This window comes from Callospermophilus lateralis, chromosome 18 (genome assembly GCF_048772815.1).
Source record: "Callospermophilus lateralis isolate mCalLat2 chromosome 18, mCalLat2.hap1, whole genome shotgun sequence".
NCBI classification, from domain to species: domain Eukaryota; kingdom Metazoa; phylum Chordata; class Mammalia; order Rodentia; family Sciuridae; genus Callospermophilus; species Callospermophilus lateralis.
This window is the reverse complement of record NC_135322.1, coordinates 12,680,810-12,706,331: the sequence shown is the minus strand read 5'-3', so window position 1 is coordinate 12,706,331 and position 25,522 is coordinate 12,680,810. Positions and strand designations below refer to the sequence as shown.

The window sequence follows — 25,522 nt, the reverse complement described above, 5'->3', positions numbered from 1 at the left end:
GATGGCGCTGAGAGGACAAGGCCTCTCCCCTGATATGGGGTTTTTGAAAAATGTTTTTTTTTTTTTTTTTAATGGTAGATGGACACAATATCTTTATTTATTTATTTTTATGCAGTGCTGAGGTTCGAACCCAGGGCCTCACACATGCAAGGCAGGTGCTCTACCACTGAGCTACAGCCCCAGCCCTCCCCCCATGAGGTTTCACCATCCCCCTGGAAGATGCTCCCAGGCACACCTGCCCCGGGGGACCCAAGCCCAGGCTGAGTCCTGCTAAGGATGAACCCCAAAGCCCCGAGCACCCACCCTCCCCATGCCTGCACCAGCCCCTGCAGGCCTCACCCTCCTGGACCGGCAAACACCAGCCCCTGTCCAGGGAGTGGCCTTCATCCACCACGACACAGAGGATTTCTGGACACATGTAATGTCATTGGAGTGAGGATCACAGCTTCTCCATAACAGACCTCCTCTGTCCTCCCCAAGGCCCAGGGCTCTGTCCTTGTCCTGAAGTGTTCTCAAAACTGTGTACCTCTGAGCCCCAGTTTGAAGAATGGTGCCTCACGCACCCCTGACCCTACTAGGAACAGCTGGCACAGGTGGGCACCATCATGGACAAGTGCAGAGGTGCCCCATGCCCTGAGCTTTAGGGGATCCCTGGTGGAATTGCTGGTGGGTGAGCCTCTGCACACCGTAGGCTTTAATTTTTTTAATATTTATTTTTTTAGTTGTAGATGTACACAATACCTTTATTCCATTCATTTATTTATTTTTTTATGTGGTATTGAGGATTCAAACCCAGGGCCCCGCGCATGCTAGGCAAGCGCTCTACCGCTGAGCCACAATCCCAGCCCACACACTGTAGGCTTTGATCCTCAACCACAGAGCTGATGTGGTGACCTCCATCCAGACCTGTCCCCTGGGAGCACATGATCAATCAGGTCCCATCCCAGAGCATAGTGGTGGGTCCTGCACCATAGAGCCTGCTAAGGGGGAGTTTTTCCAGTGAAGTGACAAGAAGGGGATTTACCTCAGTGGCAGAGCACTTGCCTAGCCTGTGTAATGCCCCGAGTTTGGTCCTCGGTCCTGGGGGGAAAGAAAGGCAAGTAGTGACAGGGCAAGGGACCCATCAGGACAGAAGCATCTCCTAGCTCCCACCAAGGGGGTGACTAATGAATGAGCAGGAGGTGTCTCTAGCTGAGCTCTCAGTGTGTCCGTCAGGCTCCTCCCACCCCTAGCACCCAGGACTGACCACATCTCCAGAGAAGGCCCTGAGACAGAGAGCTCAGAGAGAAATGGACACACGGAAGCCCTGGGCCCCTGCTTCTTGCCTTCCAAGGACATGTTCTGAAGTCACTGTCCAAGAGGGGGTGCCTCTGCCCAGCCTGGCTCTGTGGACAGTGCCTGTGCCCTCCTGCCCTGCCCAGCCCACTCCCTGGGTCCTTCTCCAGGTGCCTCTAGACAAACCTGGTGTGGCTGTGCCCCTGTGAGGTGTGTGGAGGGGCTGAGTCTCTGGGGCATGTGTCTCAGAGCCACGTCACGAACGTCTCTGGTGTCCAGGACTGGAGAGGAAGGACAGGGCTCCAGCTCCTCCATGTGAGACAGGAAGTGCCCATGCTGGGATCCCATAAGTGCTGCATGGGTCCTTCTGCAGAGAGTCAGGCCTGGTCCGCCTGCAGCAAGACCTGGGCCAGGCCCTGCTGTGTCAGCGCATCCTGGAGTCTGTGTCTGGGGAGGCCGATGCTCTGTTCCTGGGACACCAGGCCAGGATGGGACACTTCCTGCCTGACCTTCAGGACGCAGGCCCCTCAGGCCTCAGTTCTGCATGCACAGAAAGGGTCTGTCTGCCCATAAATAAAGTGTATCTTCGCCCTGCTCTGACCCCTCCTCCTCTTCCTAGTCTCAATCACTGGATGGATGTCACAAACCACAGTCATCCCAGAAGCAAAGAGATCCCATCTCCCCCTCCTCCTGACTCACAGAGCCCTTCCAGATCCTTCTCTGACAGAGTCACAGGGCCCTTGGGGGAGATCTGGGCTTGGCCACAGGCAGGGTCATGTCTGCTGGACCATCCAGGGAATGCAGATGGTGGCTACTGTCGGGATATAGAGAACTGCGGGTGCTGAGGGGAACCACCTGTGGCCAGGCATCTAGCTTCCCTGCTGGGAGGACAGCAGAGCTCCAGACACGGAGGTGACCTCGGGGTAGGACAGATTCCACTCAGGGAGACCCCCCAACAGAGCACTCCTGACTATGGGGTCTGCCACACATTATTTTAGGACCTGCCCTAAAGGGATTTGGCCCCCACAGGTGGAGTCACACTGAGGGCCACATGCAGCCCACGGTTCTGACCTTGCCTCCAGCAGGACAGAAGCCTCAGATTGTCCCTTCAGTGCAAATCACTAGGTTTAATTCTCCAAATCCCAGCACATTTGGCCTCCTTGGGGCCTGTGCAGTCTCCAGAGGATGCCAGGGCACCGGGATGTCACCTGTTCCTCACAGATCCATCCTTTTCCCCCTGACCCACGTCAGGAGCCATAAACACACAGGGGAGAGCAAGCCCTCAGCACCTGCTGCTCTGTCACTGGGACTTTCCAAGGCTGAGCGCCCACACCTCCTCCTGAAGACCTCACTCTCCTCCCCACAAAGGCACCCTCCCCTGGTATTTGAGGGAGACTCTAAGTGCACTCTCCAGCTTCACTTCTTTTAGTTGACTTTAAACAGCACTAATTTTGGAGTCACACCCTGGAGCAAGACACTGTTAGCCTCCCACTACTCAGCTCTAGAGGACAAGGGTGACCAAACTACCCTGGGGTTAAAAGTGTTCTCCAGCAAAAGTTGAGGTTCTTTTTAAAATTGTTTTTGGCTTTCGCTCTTCTCCCTTGTTCTGCTATTTTTGAGGGGTGCTTTCAGGATCCAACCCAGGGGTGCAAAACCGCTGAACCACATCCTCAGCCCTTTTTATTTTGAGACAGCATCTTACTATGTTTTGGAGTCTTGCTAAATTGTTCAAACCTAGGCTCCTCCTGCCTCAGCCTCCAGAGTTTCTGGGATTACAGGAGCGCACCACTGTGTCCAGCTTTTCTTCTGTTATCTTAAACGATGAGGTAGGCTATTCCTGAAAAGCGACAGTGGCTAATTAGTAACTTTTCTCTAGAGTTACAGACCCCAGAACATTTGGTGACCTTCAGGTAACAATAGAACATGCACCAGAAAAGCAGACCCCCCCCTTACTGGGCCCAGTGGCAGGTTCCTGGAATCCCAATGACTCAGGAGGCTGAGGTAGGAGGTCACAAGTTCAAGGCCAGCCTCAGCAACTTAGGAAGACCCTGTTTCAAAAGAAAAAAAAAAAAAAGGCTGGGGATGTAGTTTGGTGGTAAAGACCCAGGGCTTCAGTCCTAGTACAACATAAAAAGGAAGAAGAAACAGAGAGAGGAAGAAAACAGACCACCACAGGATTTATGAGCCCCTAGCACCCAGACTGTCTGAGTCTAAATAGATCGTTCACTAAAGTCCCCACCCAGGCCCTGGGCCTGTGACCCCCTGGCAATGGAATTCCCCCTCTCCTAATGGCAAGTTTTTCGTCAAAAATGCTCCCCACCCCATCACTCCCATGAGCATGGGTGTCATCGACATGAACAATGTTCCAAACAAGAAATGAACTGTGAAGAAGAGAGGCCAGTCCACAACATTTATTATCAGTATAGGTCCTACTGTTTGGATCCTTGAATTTAAATAAATATTTGTTAAATGACTCTCAAAATCCCTTAGCCTGAGGTTGCACGACTATTCTGGTGCTTTCTGTCTCTGACTCCCTCCCTTCTCAGGGTACCTGCAGGATTTGGACAGCACCAGGAGACCTCAGGAGCACACACAGCCAGTGACCACCACGATGCCTCTGTGCAGTCAGCTGTCTGACTCTAGGGGAAGGTTCCAGATCTTCCTCAGTCCTGCAAGTGGTGGTGGGAAACCCCATTCCCTACAGGCAACCAGCAACAGCCCCTGCTGAGGTGAGTGGGCAGGGCCACACACACCCAACTTCCTGGCCCTCACTCTGGGGTGACAGTGAAGTCCAGAGACCCCCTGCTACCTAGAACCCTGATGGGCATCTATGCCTGGTGACTGTCACATCCCTCCTGATTCTTCCAAGAGAGGATACCTGGGAGGACTTGTCTCCCATTGTAGAAGGTCCAGTTTGGAATTCCACAGCAGCCCTGCTGACACCTATTTACACAAATCCCAGGTGACACAGCCTTTAGGGACACAGACTCACAGCCATTTCCTCCAGTGGCCATAAGGCAGGGGCATCAGGGCACTGAGTGTCCAGCCACTGAGTCTTGGACTTACTCCCTCCCCACTGACCAGGGCTCTGGAGTTGGTTCCATGTGCCCACGCCTCCTATGACAGGATCTTCCCTGGGGTCCCTAGTGCCTTCCCAGGAGCTTCCTCCTGGGCAAATCTGCAGCTCAGCTCAGGACTTGGGGATAGGGCAGAAAAAGCAGCTGCACAGGTCTCAGAGGAGTGGGAGGCTCCCCTGAACTTGGGGAAGAGAGCACACGCCCTCTAGTGGACATGCTGAGAGTCCCATAGAGGGCAGGTGAGGCACCTTGGGCAAAGGGCACCTTTGGAGGATGGAACTGAAGATTCAAAGGGAGGAGGAGGAAGTTGTGGAAGGGTGAGGAGGGGTGGGAAGGAGCAGGTGAGGGGAGGCTCTGGGGAGCTCAGGAAAGGGCGCAGAGCAGGGCTCCCCTCTCCACTCCACTGACACTGGGGCTGGTCATCCTTGGGGGGCTGTGTGCTGTGGGGTGTTGAGCACCATCTGGGATTCCACTTACTAAGTCCAGTAGGACCCCCTCCCCCAAGCTCTGACAATCAGAAGTGTCTCCAGATGCTGCCAGATGTCCCCTGGATGGCAACATGGTCCCTGGCTGAGACTCACTGGTCTACACAAACCTGCAGTAAACAACTCCACAGATGAAATCCACTGCATTTTGGTAGAAGAACTGAGTGTAAAAGGGCAGAGACTGACTGGTTCTGGTCACAAGTCAATCACTTGTCCCTGAAGAAGATATGTTTCAAGATGATGGCCGCATGGCATCCTGAACCTCCACAGCACTGTGGGCTTCCAAGGGTCTGTAGCCACACATCAGTGACACCTGCTGGGTCCATGACATCGTGGATTCAGGGAGCTCTGTCACACTGGGAAGAGGAAGCCTGTGATCTGAGCCCACACCCAGCACCCTGGACAGTCCCTGGGCCACTCTCACCACCTCAGGAGGCTTCTAAACAAAGTAGACAAAGTCGGCTCTAAGTTAGGAAGAAAGGTCTTAGTAAGAGGAAAGAACAGCACAGGAATTTCTCTTCATGTTCCAAGTTGTAGGCTGTGGATCATTCATTAAGTTGACTCAGCCCCACACAGACCAAGTGGCTGGACAGAGCTGGGGTCTCACCAGCCCCTGGGCCTGCAGCACTCTGCTGCCCCAACTCTGGTGCATTCAGAGCCACAGGGGCCTTCACTGATTTTTCTTCAGGGGGCAGGTGACAGGGAGCTTTTAGGGTCCTCACTGTTTTCCCACCACCTCTCAGTCTCTGGCAATTCTGTTGTCCACTCTTGGATTCAGTGTCCTTATCCCTGACCTCTGCTCCTTTCACTTATCTTGACATCATCACAGGTCCAAAATGCCCTCTGCAGGTGATGTGGAGGGACATGTTCTCAGAGATGGTTTTCTTCACATCACCCTGAACAGACCTCCACCTGGGGTCCCAACACTGTGACCAGCAGAATTTGGACCAATCTGAATGGCGGGATGAAGAGGAACCAAGACACTTTCCAGCACTTAGGGGGAGCATGAGCCTCCTCCCGCTGTGTGCAGGGTGACCAGTGGACAGAGATACAGAGCATCTCGTTGCTGTGCAGAGAGGATGAGCCACACGAATGTAAGGCAGTTACATGGACAGCACAGTCCACTTAAGTCCACATTGTGTGGACAGCTCTCCCAGCTCCTTAAGAGAGAAATTGCAAAATGTGGCATTCACAGGCTTCTAGAAGAACAGAACACGCATCACAATTACTGGTACTATTTTCCATACAAGTGTGTTCTGCTCATTTTTTAGGTGTTGAAAAGGAGGCCCTTCTGCTCATGCACCATCTCCAGCATTGTGTTCTGGTGGAAATTATAATATTTCTCCTCCTTGAATTTGTTACATTACTAAAAGCAGCTCCTAACATCCTCCAGGGCCAACAGTGCCACCCACTGCATCTGGGCACTTCCCAGTGCTGTCCTTGAGCCTGGGATATCCCATGTCCACAGGAGCCCTGGCTGGTGGCTGAGGAGTTAGACGTGAAAAGTTTCAGACTCTTTTTTTTTTTCTTTTCTACAATTCCAGTTCTCCCTGGAGTCCTTCCTTCTTTGCCTCTGACTCTGCTCTCAGGTACTGGGAACTTCTGGAAGCTGAACCCCCATTGGAAAGCAGCCACCTATGCTCAGGGCTGTTGGGCACTGCCTGGCCCAGTGAGCTCCTTGGGCCACATCCAGCTGTGGGAGCAGCTGCCTCACTGTATGTAGGGGAGATGTAGCTGGGTATCCTCAGATGGGTGCCAGCAAAAAGACATGGGGAAGGACTTCCATGGACAAAACTGATGGCACAGGAAAACTAACTCTGACATTGTCCCCATTCCTAGAATGCCATGAGTGGATCAGAATGTCCTCTTTCATGTTTGACAGGGCAATCCACATCATGATTTTGTAACAAAATGGGATCAGAATCTGTCTTTGAAGGTAAAGAAGTGGCTGGAGCTCCTCTCAGGCTTAGTATTCAGAACTCTAAAGGTTTTGCACAAACTCTACCAACACAACTACTTTAGTGACAGTAACCAGCTTGTCCATGTGCTCGAGGGACAGAGTAGCAGCAACTCCAAGAAGAGCAGGTTTAGCAGAAACTCTGCACAGAGAAGAACAACTGCAGGAAGATAAGCTGCCCCAGTCCTCTGAGCTGTTGGGAGAGAAAGAAAAATGCCCAGGACACAAAATCCTCTGCTTCTGGAAAGAGAGGAAGGGATAGGCCGAGAAGGGGGAGTAGAATCCTGAACAGACCCACCTCAACAGCACCTCCCAGGAAGCAGGAGGCAGAGGGACAATGGATCCTCACTTGTAAAGACATTCAAATATGACAATGAATTTAATATTTAAAACCATAAAGTATTTACCATAAAAGACGGAACAGGTTTTTGTAAATGAATATTGATCCATAGGCTTTTTTTTTAAGAGAGAGAGAGAGAGAGAATTTAATATTTATTTTTTAGTTTTCGGCAGACACAACATCTTTGTTTGTATGTGATACTGAGGATCGAACCCGGCCGCACGCACACCAGGCAAGCATGCCACCGCTTGAGCCACATCCCCAGCCCGATCCATAGGCTTTTAACAAAATCACTAATAAAATAATGAGTGGATGAGTTAAAAAAAAACAAAACTGAAGTGACAGAATGGAAGAAAATATTTGCAAATCATACATGGGATATGGGTTTCATGCTAGGATGAATAAAGAACAGGTACAAATGTGCAACCAAAGAATAACCTATGTTTAAAAGAGGCCAAAGAGCTGGGCACAGTCCTGGGTGTCTGTAACCCCAGGCATCTAAGACTTGAGATTGGCAAGTTTGAAGCCAGCCTGGGGAACTGTCCCAAAACAAAAATATATAAATATATGTAAAGGCTTGGGGTGTAACTCAGAGTTACAGCACCCCTCAGATCAATCCGCAGCAGTGAAAGAGAAGGGGGAGGGCAAAGGGTTTGGATAGCCACATCCCCGGAGATGTTGCAGTGGCAACAAGTACATGACAAGATGCTCAGTGTCATCAGTCACTATGGAAACAACCAAAATCACAATGACACCTCACTCCACACCTTCCTAGATTCCTGAGGGACTATGAGCCCCGAGGACTTCAGCACTTCCTAACAGAGCCAGGCAGAAGCTCATTACCCAGCACTCCCACAGCTGGGGATGGGCCCAGAGGATGGAAACAGGGACTCCAATAGTTTCCCACAGGCTAAGGCTTGCCACACCATTTTTAACCATAGGCAGACTGTGGAAACCACCCAAGTGTCCATCAACAGAGGAATACATAAATAAACATGGCTTACGAATAAATATGTTGAAGTATTAATCAGCCACAAAAAAATAAACTTCTGATGCACACCACAACCTGAGTAAACCTGAAAACGTGATTAAACAAGGCAAAATGGTACGTGGTTGTTTAATTTCATTGATATGAAATATCTGGAATAGGAAATTCATAGAGACAGGAAATAGATTGAAGTTTACCTGGGGCTTGGGGGTCCTGAGATGTAATTGCATAATGCTTAGAGTTTTAGTGCAGGTGATAAAAAGATTCTGGAAATAGTAGTGGTCACTGTATATTTGACTGGAATCATGGCATGTATTTGAACAGTTAAAAGGGTTCATATACCACATTTTTGTTATAAACATTACACAATGAAAAGTCTCTAGGAAAGATGTGTAAAGTACACCCACCCTGCTCAGATAGTATGTGTGTGTGTGTGTGTGTGTGTGTGTGTGTGTGTATGTAAGGTAGGGGACAGGCGTGAGGAAACTAGGGATTGGCCCCTGGGCACTCTGCCACTGGACTACATTTCATTTTTTTATCTTGCGACAAGGTCTCACTAAGTTGCATGGGCTGGCCTCAAACTAGTGCTCCTCCTGCCTCAGCCTCCTGAATAGCTGGGATGAGAGGCTGTGTCATGCATCTGGCCGGATAGTCTTCAAAATACTCACATGACAAACCCGCAGGACATTTGAGACTAAGATCCAAGTATTTAAACACAAGAAACAAACCAGCCAACTGCAGAGCCTGCTCACAAAGCCAGTGCTTCCACCCTAAAGCTTCAAGAGCCCTTCCCAAGGCCCTTCCTTTGAAGGCTCAAGAACAGATGGCCCTTCCTGAGACTGCCCATCCCCTGGTGCACAGTTCTCTCTACTCTGGAGCAGGAGACCCCAGGACAGCTCTCGTCATTCCCTATATTCACCCTGAATTGGACAGAGTCAGTCAGCCTTGGGACCCAAGGTGAACAGGAACCACCACACAGCCTGTCAGCACCTGCTGTGCCCAGGGTTAGGGCCCGCTCTCACCATTTGGATCCTGGACAGCATCCCTGCTTGAGTCCTTGACACTGGCCACAGGTCTCCTCATGACCACCAGGGGGCAACATTGGCCCTCACAGTCAACACTTGGCAGATTGATTCTGACACTTGGACTGGGCTTTGAGGCAGGAGGTGGAAGTGTGGTCTGATTTCCATCCCCAATAGACTACAGGGTGCCTCCCACAAACCTGCTCGGCTCCCACTCCTACTCCTTCCTGGGCCTGTGAGGACCCTGCACTGCCAGGGGTCTCTGAGCAGGCCCTGCACCCAGGCATCACCCATGGGGAAAGTCAGGGTGACCACAGGAGAATCACTAGGTAGAGGACACAGGCCACCCAAGGAAGGCATGGGCAGGCCTGAGTCATAGCTCTGCCAAAAATTGGAGAGAGAGGGTCTCCCTAAAATCTCTCCCTGAGGAACAAGGAGCCCATGGTCACCTACCTCCACTACCACAGTCCTCCCTCCTAGGACACAAAGGATGTGAAGTCCTGAGATAGCCACTCAGAGGCCAAGCTGGAGACACCAGGACAGAGAGCAGGTCCCCTCACCAGCCATCACTCAGAGGGCCCCTTTCCTGACCCCAGAGCTCTCTCTGTCCCCTTCCTGCAGGGAGGACATCCTCCTTCCTGGAGCATTTGAGAATATGGGGAAGACACAGGGCTAACCTGGGACTCTCATCATAAAGGAAATATGTCAGGGTGAGAGGACCCCAGGGGTTCCCTGGGTGGTGCTGAGAGCCCTGAGGCCAGGTCACAGCTGAGGCCAGTGCTGGGTGAGCCAGTTCTCTCAGGGGACAGCGTCCCCACCTGCCTTGCTCCTCAGGGTGTGGCATGCAGTAGTGAAACCCAACAGGGAAAGGAGAAGGGACAGGAGGCAGGACTGAGAGGGAGGGGACAGAGAGGTTCCTCAACAGAGACCCCGCCCCCAGCCCTGTGACCCAGGAAAGTGCTCCTGCCCTGGGAGGAGGCTGAGCTCAGAGAGGAGCAGGGCAGCAGGGCTGACTGGCCTGGACCTGGGCTTCCCAGCAGGTCTGCAGTGAAGCTCCTTAGACAGAGGGGACAGAGCAGCAGCAGGGACCATGCGGCCCCACTCAGCCTGTCCCTGCAGAGGGGGCATCCCCTGGCAGGGGATCCTGCTGGCAGGTAAGAGGGGACAGTTCCCTGAAAGAGGGCGGGAGGTAGAGCACAGTCCTGCTGGTGTCCCCCCCCCCTCCCGGAGGACATGACCCTCACAGGGGACACAGGGCTTCACTGGGAACCCGATGGGAACAGAACACAGAAGACAGAAGCTCACCAACAGGAGACTCTCAGTGACCTGGAGCTGATGAGGGGGACAGAAAGCTCAGGGGTTCCCTTCCCCAAGTTACTCACCAGGGGACATTATATTTTGAAAATCAGTGTTAACAGCTCTGTCAGGGTCACTCTCCAAATAGAAAGGCAACTTGAGCAGTGGACACTGTCTGCAGCCACCAGCCTCAGACATTGGCACACAGACACCTGGACCCTCAGGATGGGGACCCTGCTTCACTCATCCACAGGAGGCTGAGCCTGGTCCAGGCCCTGGGCTACCACAAGGGTCAGACTAGTCTCTGCCTCCTGGAGCTTCCTCTCTAGAGGGCAGGAGGCCAGGCCAGAGGGAGATCTGCAGGTGAGGCCAGGTGCTGTGTAGATCTAGGAGGGCAGAGAGCAGGGAAATGTCCACAGGGAAGACCTGGGGCCTGTAAGGAGGTGGTCAGGGGAGGCGGGTGTCCAGGTGCCCTGGGTGTGAGTAGGGGTCTGAGGGCACTGAGGGGCCAGCCTTGTAGACACCTGGTAAAAGTGTTCCCAAGAGAGGATGACAGGTACAGGGGTCCTGAAGGAATGGAGGTCCTGCTGCTGGCCTTGACTGAGGGACACACATACACACTACACACCCCAAGGCTGAGGAATGAGGACTCCTGCTGAGGACCTGGGCCCCATCTATCCACCCAATACAAAGGGCCCAGTGTTGATGGATTTCTCTCTCTTCCCTCCTAGTCTCATTGCTAACCTTCTGGAACCCACACCCCACGGCGCAGCTCACTATTGAACCAGTGCCTTCCGATGCTGCTGAAGGGACAGACGTTCTTCTCCTCATTCACAATGCATCACAGAATCTCATAGGCTACAACTGGTTCAAAGGAGAAACAGCAGAAGACAGCCATGAAATTATATCATACCTGGTATCCACACAGATGACTACCCCAGGGCCTGCATTCAGTGACAGAGAGAAAATATACTCCAATGGATCCTTGTTGATACAGAATGTGACACAGAGTGACACAGGATTCTACACCCTGCAAACTCTATCTACCAATGTTAGAGTTGAATTAGCAACTGGAGAGTTCCGCGTACATGGTGAGTGACACTCCAGGTGTTGGAGGGGTTAACTCCACTGCACACACAGGACCCTGAGACCTGGGTCTGCCTACCTCCTCCTGTGCATTACGTCCCCACAGTGGAGTTGGAGCACTTACTGCAGGACACACGCAGTGCAGACAGACTTCAGAAGATCCGAGTCCTCTGCCTGAATCCACTGGCAGAGAGAAGGGTGGTCTGGTGGGAGATTCGGCCCAGGCAGAGCAGTCTCAGCCCAGCCCCTGTGTCCTTCCCAAGAGCATGGCCCTGGGAAAGACCCTGCAGGACTGAGGGCCCTGGAGTTCTCACAGAGAAGGTCAGCCCAGGAAGCTCCTACTCCAGACCTCCTTTCTAGGCTCCTGGCTCCAGGAGACCCTGAGGACATGTGGCCAGGGTTGGAATTTGGCTTCCTGTTGAGGGCTGCTGGGGAGCAATGATTTACTGGCTACCTGATCTGGTAGCTCCTGGAGGTGGTCACCAGCCAGGGCACAGTCCCAGGAGCCACATCTGGGCACCTGGGCATCTCCTTCTCCTGGGACTAGGTGTGGTGAGCACAGAGGGACAGGTGCCTCAGGCCAAGTCAGGTGCCCTGATGGACTTCTATGAGGCTCCACAGGAAGGTCCATGTCCCCAAGGGGAGGAACAGAGGAAAGAGATGCTCCTGGAGATGCTGGTCCTCCCGGGACCAGCCCAGGGCGCTCTCACTGGGAGGCAAATAACAGATGCTTGTTCATTTGGGCAGCTCCTCTAATCCAAGGTCAGTTTACTGTATTTCAAGGTTAATTTTTTTTTTAAAGAGAGAGTGAGAGAGGAGAGAGAGAGAGAGAGAGAATTTTTTAATATTTATTTTTTAGTTCTTGGCGGACACAACATCTTTGTTGGTATGTGGTGCTGAGAATCGAACCCGGGCTGCACGCATGCCAGGCGAGCGTGCTACCACTTGAGCCACATCCCCAGCCCCTTTCAAGGTTAATTTAAAGACAACATGACAAACCAGATACCACTTCCCATGTATCCAGAAAGGGAAACTGAGGCACAGGGAACATAGTTGCTGAATCAGGCCATACAGACTACGGGTGACAGGTCAGTGGTGCATGTCACTGTGCAGCCAGAGCCCTGTCTTGGCATGCTGGAGGCCTATTAGGCATCTGTGGACCAGAGACAAATCATTGGCTCAGGTAATTTAGTCCTAGGCACTGGCAGCCTGGAGGGGACAGTGTAGTCTGGGAGTGAGAGCAAATGGAGAATAATCAATTTTACTCTGGAACCAAATCACCTTCCTCAACAAAATATTCACACAGCTGGTCCACATGCTCCCTTGGTGGACTTGAGGTCATGTGTTTCCTGGTGTGTTGGGTGTCACTCACTCTGGAGCATAAGGGACAGGACTTTCTCACTCCCCACTGGACCCTCCAACCAGCACAGGGCCCAGTGTGTGGCCAACTATCAATGGTTTGGGGATAATGGGGGGAGGGATCATGAATGAATGACCCTGAACCTCTTCAGAGCCTGGACCCTGCATGTGCAATCCCAGGGGGTTCTGCCACCTGCTCCCTGTCCCTCCTGGAGGCTGAGGCTCTTGCTCCATCCCACCAACCACCTCTCCTGAGGCCACCCAGGAGCCATATCACAGGATGCCCTTGGGGTAGCCGGGCTGTGGAGGGTCTTCAGGGTGGCCCTGGGTCAGTTCTGAGGCAGCCATGAGGCTCTTGGACCTGGGGCTTTAAGTCACTGTAGCCCCACTGCTCCCTGCCATGGTGATTCTGGCTGTCTTGCTCCTGCCTGTCCGTCCTCTCCCTCCTTCTCATTCAGGCAGGACTGGCCCTGCCCTGCACAATGAGCCATGCCCTTCCCTCCTGCACTAATGGCCATCTGTCCTGTCCACCTGGGGTCAGGCCCCCTCTTGCCATAGTAAAGGGCACAGAAACAGTCGAGGCAGGTGCCCCTGTCAGGCTGCATCAGGGACAATGGCACCGACTGTGAAGGAGGCCCCACTGTGTCCCTTCCAGGGCTCTTTCCTTCCATGACAATGACATGTGAAATAGGCCAGGACACAGGCCTGAGCATCTCCCCCATCTACTCTCTGCACTGACTCAGCGAGGGGGGCAGAGGCAGGACAGGGCTGCAAGCCCCTAGGTCCCAGGCTCCTTACACCCAGATGACTGGTGGCTCCATCCTGGTCCCTAAGTGGGGCTCACGCTCCTCCAGTGACTCCCAGGACCTTCCCCAAGGGGGAGCTGGACTGAACGGTGCTGTCTCAGGGGCTGTCTATTCCATATGTGCCTGTGTCCCCATGAGGACACCATCACCACAAGGGAGGTCTGTCCCCACATGGTGTGATGCTCCAGCCACGGTCACTTACATTAGGCTCTAGGCTCCAATATGGAACAATTGATGATCTCATTTTGATTCCTGGGGTGAAAAGAAAAGGAAGAAGGCATTCCACAGGCCTGTGTCAGGTGCTTCCCCACTTTCCCTGATCTCCATAGCAACTGGGAACACAGACTTCTAGATTGATTAACATGATCAATAATACTTCTCTGAGTTTGGGGTTGTGCCTCATTTTACATAACAGAGACCCTCAGATGTCCCCTCTGACCATTCAGTCCTCCACCAGGACCCACAGGTCTCTCCTTACTCAGGAGGCTGCTGGTTTCAAACTGACTTTAGCATCTGCCTTGGGTCATAATGTGACCCCTCAGGACTTCAGAGCTCAGTCTAAGACACTGTGCTCCTTAGAGAAATATTTCTTTCAGAAAGGAGTCTTAGATCCTGGGTATTAAAACTATTTTCCCATATGGGAAAACTTTAACATCCCCCGTTTCTACCCCAGGTCTGCCACACACAAGCCCACGAGGGCCGTATTTTCAGCAAGGTCCTGGTCCCCTCTTCCACCTCTTAGTGCTGATGTGTTAGGAACCATCCACTGGTCTCTCAGGACAACTCCACATGCCTCACCTGCTCTCTGCAGGGGGAGAGGGATGTAAAGACCAAGGACAGGAACATGATTCTGCTCTAAACCTTGTCTGTCCCCCTCACCCTAGAGCATTCTTTGGACTCAGGCTTTGCCTTTCAGGTGCCACTGTCTCCTGTCAGTCACCAGGAAACACCTGAGCAGAACTGTCCCCCTTGTGGCAACAGCCTGACCACCAAACTGAATGCCCCTGGTCTCCTAGTGTGGGATTTCTGTTCACACACCCCATTCTCACATCAGGCTGTGGGGTTTTCTTGAGGTTTAGGCACAATGGGGTGTCCCACCATGACCCACCTCTAGGATGGCCTTGAGAACCAAAGGCTCAGAAGACACACACGTGCGCCGAGCCCTGGAGTCCATGCAGCTGGAGGGACTCTGTGTCTCAAGGCCAGCCAGGGCCAGCGAAGACCAGGAGAGACACAGGGGTTTCTAACTCCCACTCCTGGGTCTGTCCAGGACCAAATTCTGCAATTAAGTGTACCTGTAAGAAACTCTGTGCTTCTCCCAGACACAGCCCAGGGGGCCCCCTCTGATCCCTCAGATCCTCCTGCATCTGCCCAGGATACCCACTCTGCCTGGTTCTTCAGGACTCAGGTTGGTGGTAGGTGAGAGGCCAGCTCAGGTGGAAAGACAACTTTGCAGGGATCACAGGTACCACAGGGCAATCCTCTCTTTGTTGTCTGCACAGAGAAATTACCCAAACCCAACATCATAATCAACAACTCCCAACCCATGGAGGGTGAGGACTCTCTAGCATTAACGTGTGAACCTGAGATTAATTATGCGACCTACCTGTGGAAGATAAACAATCAGATGGTCCTAGATGGTGACAGGCTGAAGCTGTCCAACAACAACAGGACTCTCACTTTATTCAATGTCACAAGGAATGACACAGGACCCTATGAGTGTGAAACCCAGAACCCAGTGAGAGCCAGCCACAGTGACCCACTCACCCTGAATATTTCCTGTGAGTAACCTCTATTCCTCCATTACCCTGGCTGTGAACTCAAACACACAGGGCCAGAGGCTGGGCCACTTAGTCTCTCTCAGGTCCAAGTACACAGACCCTCTCTCCTGAGCACCTGGACTGGCTGTGCCACTTGCCCCAGGCACATCCAGGCAGGCCCAGCCTTAGGCTGTGTATAGGAGGGGAGGGCTTGTGGTTCCCTGGGGAGGCCTGGAGTAAGCCACCTGGAACAGAGAAGCAGGGGAATGTCACAGACTAATTACAGTGAACAAAGGGGGTTTGGTTGAGACTTTCTGTGAGTATGTATGGTGCTGGGATTTGAACCCAGGGCCTCATGCATGCTGGGCAGGTGCTGTACCACTATACTCCCCAGCCTAGTTGTGACTTTAAAAAAAAAAAAAAGGTTGTGACATGGATCAGTAGTTATATTGTGGACTTCTACAGTCTAGGAACTTCCCCTTCCCTCTGATGACATTACATGTGGCTTTATTCTGTTTGCTCCAGATGGCCCGGATGCCCCCATCATAAACCCCCCAGACTCACATTTCCGTTCAGGGACAAATCTCAACCTCTCCTGCCACGCAGACTCTAACCCGCCTGCTCAGTACTCTTGGTCTTTCAATGGGAGGCCCCTGGAATCCACACAAGAGCTCTCAATCCTCAACCTCTCTACAAATAATAGCGGATCCTATGTGTGTGTCGCCCATAACCCTGTCACTAACCTCAATAGGACCAAAACCAAGAATATTACCGTCTCTGGTAAGTGGACCCTGGAGCACAGTATCAAGTGCTGGGTGGAGTCTTGATTTTTCTGGAAACAACGTGGAAGAAGTTACTTCCTAGCCTGGCACAAGCAAATCCTGTCCTCGCCTGAGCCTCCCGCTCCATCCCAGAGACTCTCCTCTTACTCTGACTTCTCATGACCCATCTAGGGTCCAGCCTGGAATGTGGGGAGGGGCTTCACCCAGACCCAGAAAGTCCCAGGTAGTGGAAGGAGCTTCCCAGAGAGGGGGAGTGTCCTTGAAGTCAAGTCCCTTCTTTCTGTCACTAAGTTGTCCCTTTCTGTCACCTCTCTGCTTTCTTTTACCTCCTCCGTGAGCATCAAGGAACCTGCATGGCTTTGCAATACGTTCATCCTCTTTTCCCCCAAATGACAGGAGCAAAGCCCCCTCAGATGGGGGACGAGCAGCTCTGCTCCTGTCCTGCTCCGACTCCATCTGGGGTGGGAGGGGTGGGTGGGAGAGAGGCCTGGGAGGCCCCTCTGGAATCTGGATCAATCATGTGGTCAGTTGGTGCCTCCCAAGTCAGGAGCAGGGGAGGGAAAGAGCCAGCCTGGGGGCAGATGCTTCTGAGTTGTGTCCTGGCTCTGAAGTCCCCAGGTGCATAGGGTTGGGAACACAAGCCCATGTCATGCACCACGGAGAGTAGCAGAGATGCACACCTGGAGGGACGGGAGCCTCACCTGCAGAGTCCCTGCGAGGCCAGGCAGGGCGGTGCCAAGAGCATGTGTTTGCAGAGAGGAGAAGCGTGCCGGGGTTGGTCAACACTGTGACCTTCATCCCCACAGGTTTCTTTCACTGTGATATTTAATCCACAGGCCAGGAAATAAAAGTCCTCTTCAAACTGACAAATCCTGTAGATTGTAATTTCTCCAGACACTAAGGTCATGAAGACGGGCTGGACCATCTTAATTCCCTGACAAATTATTTAATGAAAACTATACACTTTGTCTCTGAATGTAACGCTACTTCCTGCCTGAGATCCTGACCTTCTAGAGGCACAGAAAGTACTAGAAAGAGGTTGCTCGAGAGTACATGGAAAAATTGTTCCACCTGAGGATGAGCTTGCTGGACAGATCTTATAGAGATGTCCAGGGACCCTCAGGGTGATCTGAGGTCGAAGGAGAGGCAGCCCTTTCCTTACATTGTCACCTGAACAATGACACCCAAACTCCGCAGAGGGTCAGGGCCATCTTCTGGGCCACCTCACACAACTCACTGTGGGCCCTGAGCACTGGCTAAGGTCTCTGAGGAAGGACCACCTCAGTTGTCCCCTCCTTTTTGTCCACAGGACCAGTGACACCGCCCCACCTCACAGCTAGCAACACCACGGTGGCAGAAGGGGAGACTGTGGAGCTGACCTGCATCCCAAATGACACTGGAATCTCCATCCAGTGGCTCTTCAATGACAAGACCCTGCCACTCACAGACAGGATGCAGCTGTCCCCAAACAACAGCATCCTGACCATAAGCCTGGTCCTAAAGATGGATGAAGCAGAGTATCAGTGTCAGGTCTCCAACCCAATCTCTTCCCTAAAGAGCAACCCCATCACACTGACTGTGATCGGTGAGTGACCCTCTGGCCCCCTACATCTTACTGGGGGGATTTCTTTATCAGTGGTATACAAAGTGGTTAAAAGTCACAGGGAAAAGAATATTATTTAATGAAAACTATACGCTTTGCCTCTGAATGTAAAGCTACATCCTGCTGAGAGCCTGACCTTCTAGAGGCACAGAAAGTACTAGAAAGAGGTTGCACAAGAGTGAATGGAAAAATTGTTCCACCTGAGGATGAGCTTGCTGGACAGATCCTATAGAGATGTCCAGGGACTCTCAGGGGTCACTCTGGGTGATCTGAGGTCAGAAGGAGGGGCAGCACTTTCTTTAAATTGTCGTCTGAACGATGACACCCAAACTCTGCCGAGGGTCAGGGCCATCTTGTGGGGCACCTTACACAACTCACTGTGGGCCCTGAGCACTGGCTAAGGTCTCTGAGGAGGGACCACCTCAGGTCTGCAGCTGAAGCTCCTTCCACAGAGGGGGACAGGGCAGCAGCAGAGACCCCCTCAGCCTGTCCCTGCAGAGGGGGCATCTCCTGGCAGGGGATCCTGCTGGCAGGTAAGAGGGGACAGTTACCTGAAAGAAGGTGGAAGGTGGGAGGTGGGAGCACAGTCTTTCTGGTGCCCCCTGGGGAGGACACAACCCTTACAAGGGACACAGGCTTCACATGGAACCTGATGGGAACAGAACACAAGAGAAGCTCACCAACAGGAGACTCTCAGTGACCTGGAGCTGATGAAGGGGGACAGAAAGCTCAGGGGTATCTTTTCCAGGTCATCTTCTTCCCCAGGACTAGGTGTGGTGAGCACAGAGGGACAGGTGCCTCAGGCCAATCAGGTGCCCCGATGGACCTCTATGAGGCTCCACAGGAAGGTCCATGTCCCCAAGGGGAGGAACAGAGGAAAGAGATGCTCCTGGAGCTCCTGGTCCTCCCAGGACCAGCCCAGGGCGCTCTCACAGGGAGGCAGAGCAGAGTAGGGCCTTTTTCTTTAGGGGCAGCTCCTCTAAACCAAGGTCAGTTACTGTGAGTATTTCAAGGTTAACTTAGAGACAACATGGTGAACCAGATACCACTTCCCGTGTAGCCAATAAAGGGAAACTGAGGCACAGGGAACACAGTTGCCTAATCAGGTCACACAGACCATGGGTGGCGGATCAGTGATGCATGTCAGTCTGCAGCCAGAGCCCTGTGCTCTGCATGCTGAGGGCCTATTAGGCATCTATGGACCAGAGACCAGTCATTGGCTCAGGGCACTGGCAGCCTGGAGGGGACAGTGTGGTCTGAGAGTGGGAGCAAATGGAGAATAACCAAGTTTTACTTTACAACCAAATATCCTCCCTCAACAGAGTGCCCAGCCGTCCCCCTCACAGCCGCCCAGGACAGAGTGTCAATCCTGCGTTAACTGAGAAATCCTTTACGTCTGAATCCAACCATCTAAGCCATCAGGACTGGGCTAGGCGTCCTCACTCCCTAGTGGTCACTGAACTGCTCTACTCCATGCACATCCCGCCTGGGTCCAAGGTGGACAGGCTGATAGTCCCTCCTTCCCCAACATGCATGGCAGAGGTTCCAGAAATCACAAACCAAACTTTTATAGAGTCACTGCTGTGGTGTGAATGTGCCTCCAAAAGCATGTACTGGTCACTGAACTCCCAGGGATCTGAGGTGTGGCCTCAGGGAAGGACGTAGGTCACTATGAAAGGAACAAGTGAACCAGGTCCTGAAGAGGTGGCTTTCTGAAAAGGGGTTAGTGTGGCCTCTTCTGCTTCTCCTCTCCCACATGCTCTCTCACCATGGGGAGCCCCCTGCTGTTAAGATGCAGCAAGCAGCCCTCTTCACATGGGGCCCCCAGATCTTGCACTTCCCTGGCTCCAGAACAGTGAGCAGGAGATCTCTTTTCTTTACACACCACCCAGTCTCAGGTGCTCTGTTAGAGCAGCACAAGATGCACCAAGACCAGCACAGAAGTTCTGGAAGATAAGACCCAAGAGTCCACAGGAAAACCCACTTAATAATGAGGTGGCTGGACCTGGGGCCTGAGAGGAGGTTCCCATCTGGATCCCAGAGATACATCAAGGGGACCAGTCTGGGGTCTCCCTGAGGTCATCTAGGGTCAGAGGGAAGTTGAGCAAGTTCCTATTTTCAGAAGAGGAACCTGAGGAGGTTGCTGTGTAGTCCAAGGTCAACGTATTGCAGTATATTTTGTAGTTTCCCCAGAACAGACTTGAACCATTTCAGATCCAAGATCATAACAAGGGCATCTTATTTCTGGGTCCTCAACCACTGTCCATGGCCTCAACCATCCAGCTCATCCTCTGGACCACCTCACCTACATCATGATGGCCCTGAGAACAGGCAGACGTCTCTGAGGACAGATAGGGCCCCAGGCCTCAGGCCCACTCTCAGTCAGCCCCCTGCTGTTTTTCCACAGGGCTTGTGGCCCAGCCCTCCCTCAGAGCCACCAACACTGAACCACAATCTGTGGCCATGACCTGCCTCTCAGGTGACCCTGGAATCTCCATCACGTGGATCTGGATCTTCAATAGCCAGACTCTGCAGCTCACAGACAGGATGCAGCTGTCCCTGGACCACAGGACCCTGAGCATAGACCCCGTCAGACAGGAGGATGCCGGGGAGTATCAGTGTGAGGCCTCCAACCCCGCCAGTTCCACCAGGAGTGACCGCTACAGACTGGCTGTGATCTCTGAGGGGCCCCCGTCCCACACAGTGCTTCTGACATATATTTCACTACAAAGGGTCAACAAATGTCACCAGCCATGATCATGGGGTAGATGCCAGAGCTTGGAGAGAATGTGGTTGACTACCCAGAAATTAGGTGTCTTGATGTCACCTTGGTTCTGATCTGTACCCAAGGCTGGGCCTGGGCTAGACAGTCTGTGAGGGCTGCCTGCTGACACTGTCCTGAGATGGAAGGAAGAAAAGAGGAAGAGGGGTGGGGTGGGGCTCAGTGGTAGAGCACTTGCCTGGCCTGTGTGAGAACCTGGGTTCAATTCTCAGCATCAAACAAACAAATGAATAAAATAAAGGTCCTTCAACATCTAAAAAATATTTTAAAATAAAACAGAAGAGGAAGAGACCTTAACAGGAGCATGAGCAGGATGTGGCCCAGCTGCATGTGGAGAGGGTCAGGCTAGAGCACATGCAGGTTTCAAAACCAAACGTGAAGAAATCGCCAGAAGCAGAGAGTCAGGAGGACATGGTGACGACGTGACAAACTGCACTGGGACGTGGTGCCATTTCCTTCCACCCTGTGTGGCCCCCTGCAGGGCCCAGCTGGTTCCCCTGAAGACCCTACCTTCAGCCCTTCCTCTTCTCTTTCAGCAGAAGAGAGGACCCCAGGCCTCCCTGTGGGGGCCGTCGCTGGCATCGTGACTGGGGTCCTGGTCGGGGTGGCTCTGGTGGCTGCTCTGGGGTGTTTCCTGCTCCACACAAGAACTGGAAGGTACCAGGCTTCCCCCACCTGATCCCACCCCAGGTGACCCCAGGCCTGAGGGAAGGAGACCCGTCCTCAGACTCTGGCCTGACTCCGACCTCCCCACTTCCCGAGGACCCCCCCCTCACCCCAGCCGCCCCCCGTCCCTCACCAGCTGCTGGCCCTGGGCTGATTGCTCACCAGCTGCCTCCTCTGCACATTGGTCACCAGGACCTGTCCCCACAGCACTGGTGTCCCTCCCTAGACGAGTGTTCCAAACGGCACCTCCTGCAGTATTTGCCCCACACCAAGAGAGGGCTGAAGCTCTGTGTATGAGGGGTCCTGTCCCAGGTCACTCAGGGCAGGGCTGGGGCCTGGAGAGGAAGGTGGTCCACTCTCCACACCTCCTGTGTGACCCAAGGCCCCTGATGTGTGACGTGGGATCCCAGGGCCCAGCCAGATAGTGTGTCCTGGAAAGTTCTTTGCCTCCTGGCCACATGGGCTGAGAGCACAAAAGGCCACTGTCACATTACCTCATCTCTTGGCCTGAGCAAGGGTCCTCCACAGCAGGATCACCAATGGGGGTCAGGGATTTTCAAGATGCAGGTGGTTCCCAAACGTCTTGCCTACGTGGTGACCCTGCTTCCCTGTCCCCAGGACTGGACCCTTTTACTCAGTCAAACTCTCCTGCTCTAGTTCTTCCTCAATCCTCAGTCCATTTTCCGGGTCCCTCAGCCAACGTTCTCCTGGGTCTGCACCTGGGAGGGCCCTTCACCTTGGCCCAGGGCAGCAGTGGTGTCTTAAGGCCTTTCCTCTGCTCCCCTCCCCTGGGCCCCCTGTACACAGACCTGATGGGGAGAGGAAGCTGTCACACCCTCCTTGAAATGGGGAGCCCTCCTCATCCCCTATCTGACCCCAGTCCATGACCCTCCTGAATAAGCCTGACCTTTCCTAGGGCCAGTGTCCAGCATGGCCTCAGAGACCACCGCACCCCAGCATCAAGACCCGGTAAGTGCCCCCTCAGCCTGAGGGTGGCTGGGAGCCCCTAGGCCAGCCCCACAGTGTCCACCCTTGCCCACAAGCACACGTCCAGGGTTGAATGTTTACACTGGGGATTCAGGGATCCCTGTCATCAAACACAACAGGGGACCCACCTGGCCAAGCCAGCCCAGACTGTGGCTTCTGGTCTCCTCAGGTTCCTTGGCTCCTTGGGCCACTACAAGGGCTGTAGGGTCTCTCCCAGGACATGCTGTCCCCCTGACACTCTGAAAGCTGAGGACCCCTAACCCCTCCTGCAGCAAGGGCCCAGCCTTCCTCACGCTTCTGCTAACTCTTGTCTCTGTCCCCAGGCCAAGATCCCTCTGAGAGCTCCACCTCCCTGGTAAGTCCCCAGCTCTCTCTACACAGGGGACTAGCTCTGCAGGCTCAGGGGCACTGTCAACCCCCACACAGCACAGACACCCCCACTCATGTTGCTCCAAGACAAGGTTAGCCTGGCCCTGTCCAGAAACTTGGCCACTCTCAGGGACAGGTCCACCATCGCTCTGCCTTAGCCCACTCTGCTTCCCACCATCTGTCTCAGTGAGCTCTGGAGGCCAGCAGGTGCAGAGTGGGTGCTGGGAGCTTCTATCAGTGGTCCTGGGTTAATGATGGGGGACCATAGTCTGGACAGAAACTGGGGTGTCTGTCCAGAAGTGGAGGCTGGTGCTCAGGACCCAGAGCTGGTAACTCCTGAGAAGAAAGGGCTAAAGCAGACACAGGGAGCAAGCTCTGGCCTGTCAGAGACCAGAACCTTCCAGGCACCACCAGCACCTGCTCACTGGAGTCTCAGCCTTGATGATCCTCCCTTTGCTGACCCTGATTTCCAATCTCCCTTCCTGCCAGGCCCCACCCCCTGGTCACGGAGCTGCTGTCCCCATCTACCAGGTGAGTGTGGGTGATGACCCTTGCCCACAGTCCAGGGCATACCCAAGAGATGCCCCTCCCCACACCTTCCTGATCTTGCCAGGAAACCGCAGCCAAAATGGGATCAGGGGGCGGTGAGCAGGGGAGGGGGGGCCAGGGAATAGGAGCCTCTGAGCCCAGACAGACACAGGGACAGAGCAGTCCCAGGTGGGCCAGGGCCTAGGAGTTCATGGTCCCCTGGTTCAGAAGGGTCAGAGGCCTCTTTGTTCTTTTTCAGGAATTACTAAACCCTGACCTGGACATCTACTGCCGGGTCGACCACAAGGCTGATGTGGATTCTTAGTTTCCACCTCAGGATGCTCCATGTGGGCTGAGGGAGGGTCCTGCTAGACCCCAGATGCTGGGTGATGGGACAGAGGAGGAGCCTGAGCCCTAATGGACTCTGGAACCTGGAGGAGGAGGGGTCCCTGGGGATTCTAGAGACACCGACAGGCTGCCCTGGGCTCTGAATGGCCAGAACCAGGCTGCCTGTGCCCAGGACAGGGCCTTCCAGGGAGAGGGAAGGGCCACTACTTGTCACCTGGAAAGGCGCTGAATAAAGACCCCTGTCCCTCCTTCGCTATTTGGTTCTTGTGGGAACGTCTCTTGGCAGACATTCCCCTCAGGTTCCAGGTCAGCTCTCTCCTGTGTCACGCAGGGGAATCATGGTCTCTAAGTTGTTCCCACAGGGTTTCTCTTCCTGGGAGACAGGAGCTGGGAGGTGGAGCCAGGGCAAAGGTGGGGTCTGTCCACAGGGAAGGGGGAGGGTCCCAAGGCCCTGCAGCCAGCAGAGCACTCAGTGGCCCTCACGCTCCAGGGACCTAGGGTGGCTAGCTCTGGCCACTGAATACTTCTCTGCCCAAAGCCCAGTACTCAGCACATCTTCACCTCTGCTGGGACATGGACGATGACACTCAGCATAATCAGAGGACAGGGCCAGATCCAGACTCAGACCTGAACAAGGGCCTCAGGCCCTGCCCGAGGCTCCAGCCCTGCCCTCCCATCACCTTCCACTCTGCCCTGCCTGGTCTCTCTGGAACCAGCCTCCTCTCCACACTCCAGCACCCAGGGCAGGGGATCAGGGCTCCCCACATGGGGCTCTCCAGGCTCCATGGTGATGGGACAGAGGGTCTCCTCCCTGATCTTGGGCCCAGGATGTCCAACGCAGCTTCTGCACATACCTGGAGCACTGCCCTATCTCATTCCCTAAGGCTTGCAAGGGTGACACTCTCACGTGGGTTCACATGGAACAGGCCACTACATTCCTGGAGATAAACGGTTTATGTACTAAAGTTCAGGGATGCTTTCCTGATGCCTCACAGTGGTCTGTGCTGAGATGAGAAGTAGGAAGAGACCCTTGAGTGTCCAGCATGACTCAGCTCTAGTGAGGCTCCTCTGCATGAACACAGCATCAGATCACACACGGTGACTGCTCTCGCCTTGGTGTCCTGGTGCTCTTGGTACAGACTGGCTCCCACACAGTGGCTCCAACAGCAGACACCAAGGTGGCCATGTGCTGCATTCTTCTGGAGGCTCCACGGGAGTCAGTTTCCTCACTTTTTCCAGCTTCTTGCTGCTGCCTGCTTCCCTGGCCTGTGGGTCTGTCTCCCCTTTGAAGCCACCAGCATCACCCTACATCCTCTCTGCTCTGCTCCCCCCACCCCTCCCACCCCTCTGCAGTCCTGCCTCCCTCTCTCACTTGCTAGGGAAGGACCTTGTGACACCTGGACCCACCAGATGGACCACAAGAACCTCTCAATCTCACGACACTTAATGTCATCTGTAAGGTGTCTTCTACCATGTGGCACATTCTGATTCTGTGGGTGAGGATGGGGACATCTCTGTAGGGACATCTCTCTGTCCACCACACTTCTCAAGGACATTTTTTTTTCTTCTTTCACTGAAAAAGTGCACATGGGTAGCTGAACTGGGTCACCTGTAATCTGAAGTGACAGCTCCAGCACCTCTAGCTCCTGAAAGGGAGGCAGGGGACACGCCACACCACATCCCCTCCCCACCTTCTCCCTGCTGATGATGCTCAGATCTTAGGAACAACAGAACTGTGAGATCCCAGCTCAGCAGCCTTCAGTAGCTGCTGGTTGTCAGCACCATGGACAGAGTCCCAGGCTGCTGGTTCCCAGGCAATGCAGCAGGCAGGACCCAGAGGAGAAGGGTCTGCTGGGAAATCCGCCCATTTCCATTCTGCACAAGAGAGTTATTCCAGGCATGATCCCAATGGCCTCTACTATATTGTGAGGCCTCTGCACATGTCGGGGCGTGAGGGTTGTTGACTCGTCCACTAGCAGATTGCTGCACCACAGTGGACCTCAGGA

The 25,522-nt window shown here is 53.6% G+C and overlaps 1 protein-coding gene across 1 annotated transcript in view; it reads left to right on the top strand.

Moving 5' to 3' along the window:
• Positions 1-23,493, top strand: part of LOC143383159 (cell adhesion molecule CEACAM5-like) — a 38,252-nt gene extending 14,759 nt beyond the window's left edge. Inside the window, 11 exon segments of the mRNA XM_077105673.1 lie at positions 10,206-10,298; positions 11,172-11,531; positions 15,194-15,472; positions 15,977-16,231; positions 17,543-17,818; positions 20,244-20,539; positions 21,100-21,275; positions 22,201-22,253; positions 22,595-22,626; positions 23,130-23,171; positions 23,428-23,493. Coding sequence (XP_076961788.1) covers positions 10,206-10,298; positions 11,172-11,531; positions 15,194-15,472; positions 15,977-16,231; positions 17,543-17,818; positions 20,244-20,539; positions 21,100-21,275; positions 22,201-22,253; positions 22,595-22,626; positions 23,130-23,171; positions 23,428-23,493 — 1,928 coding nt within the window.
• The last annotated feature ends 2,029 nt before the right edge of the window (positions 23,494-25,522 follow it).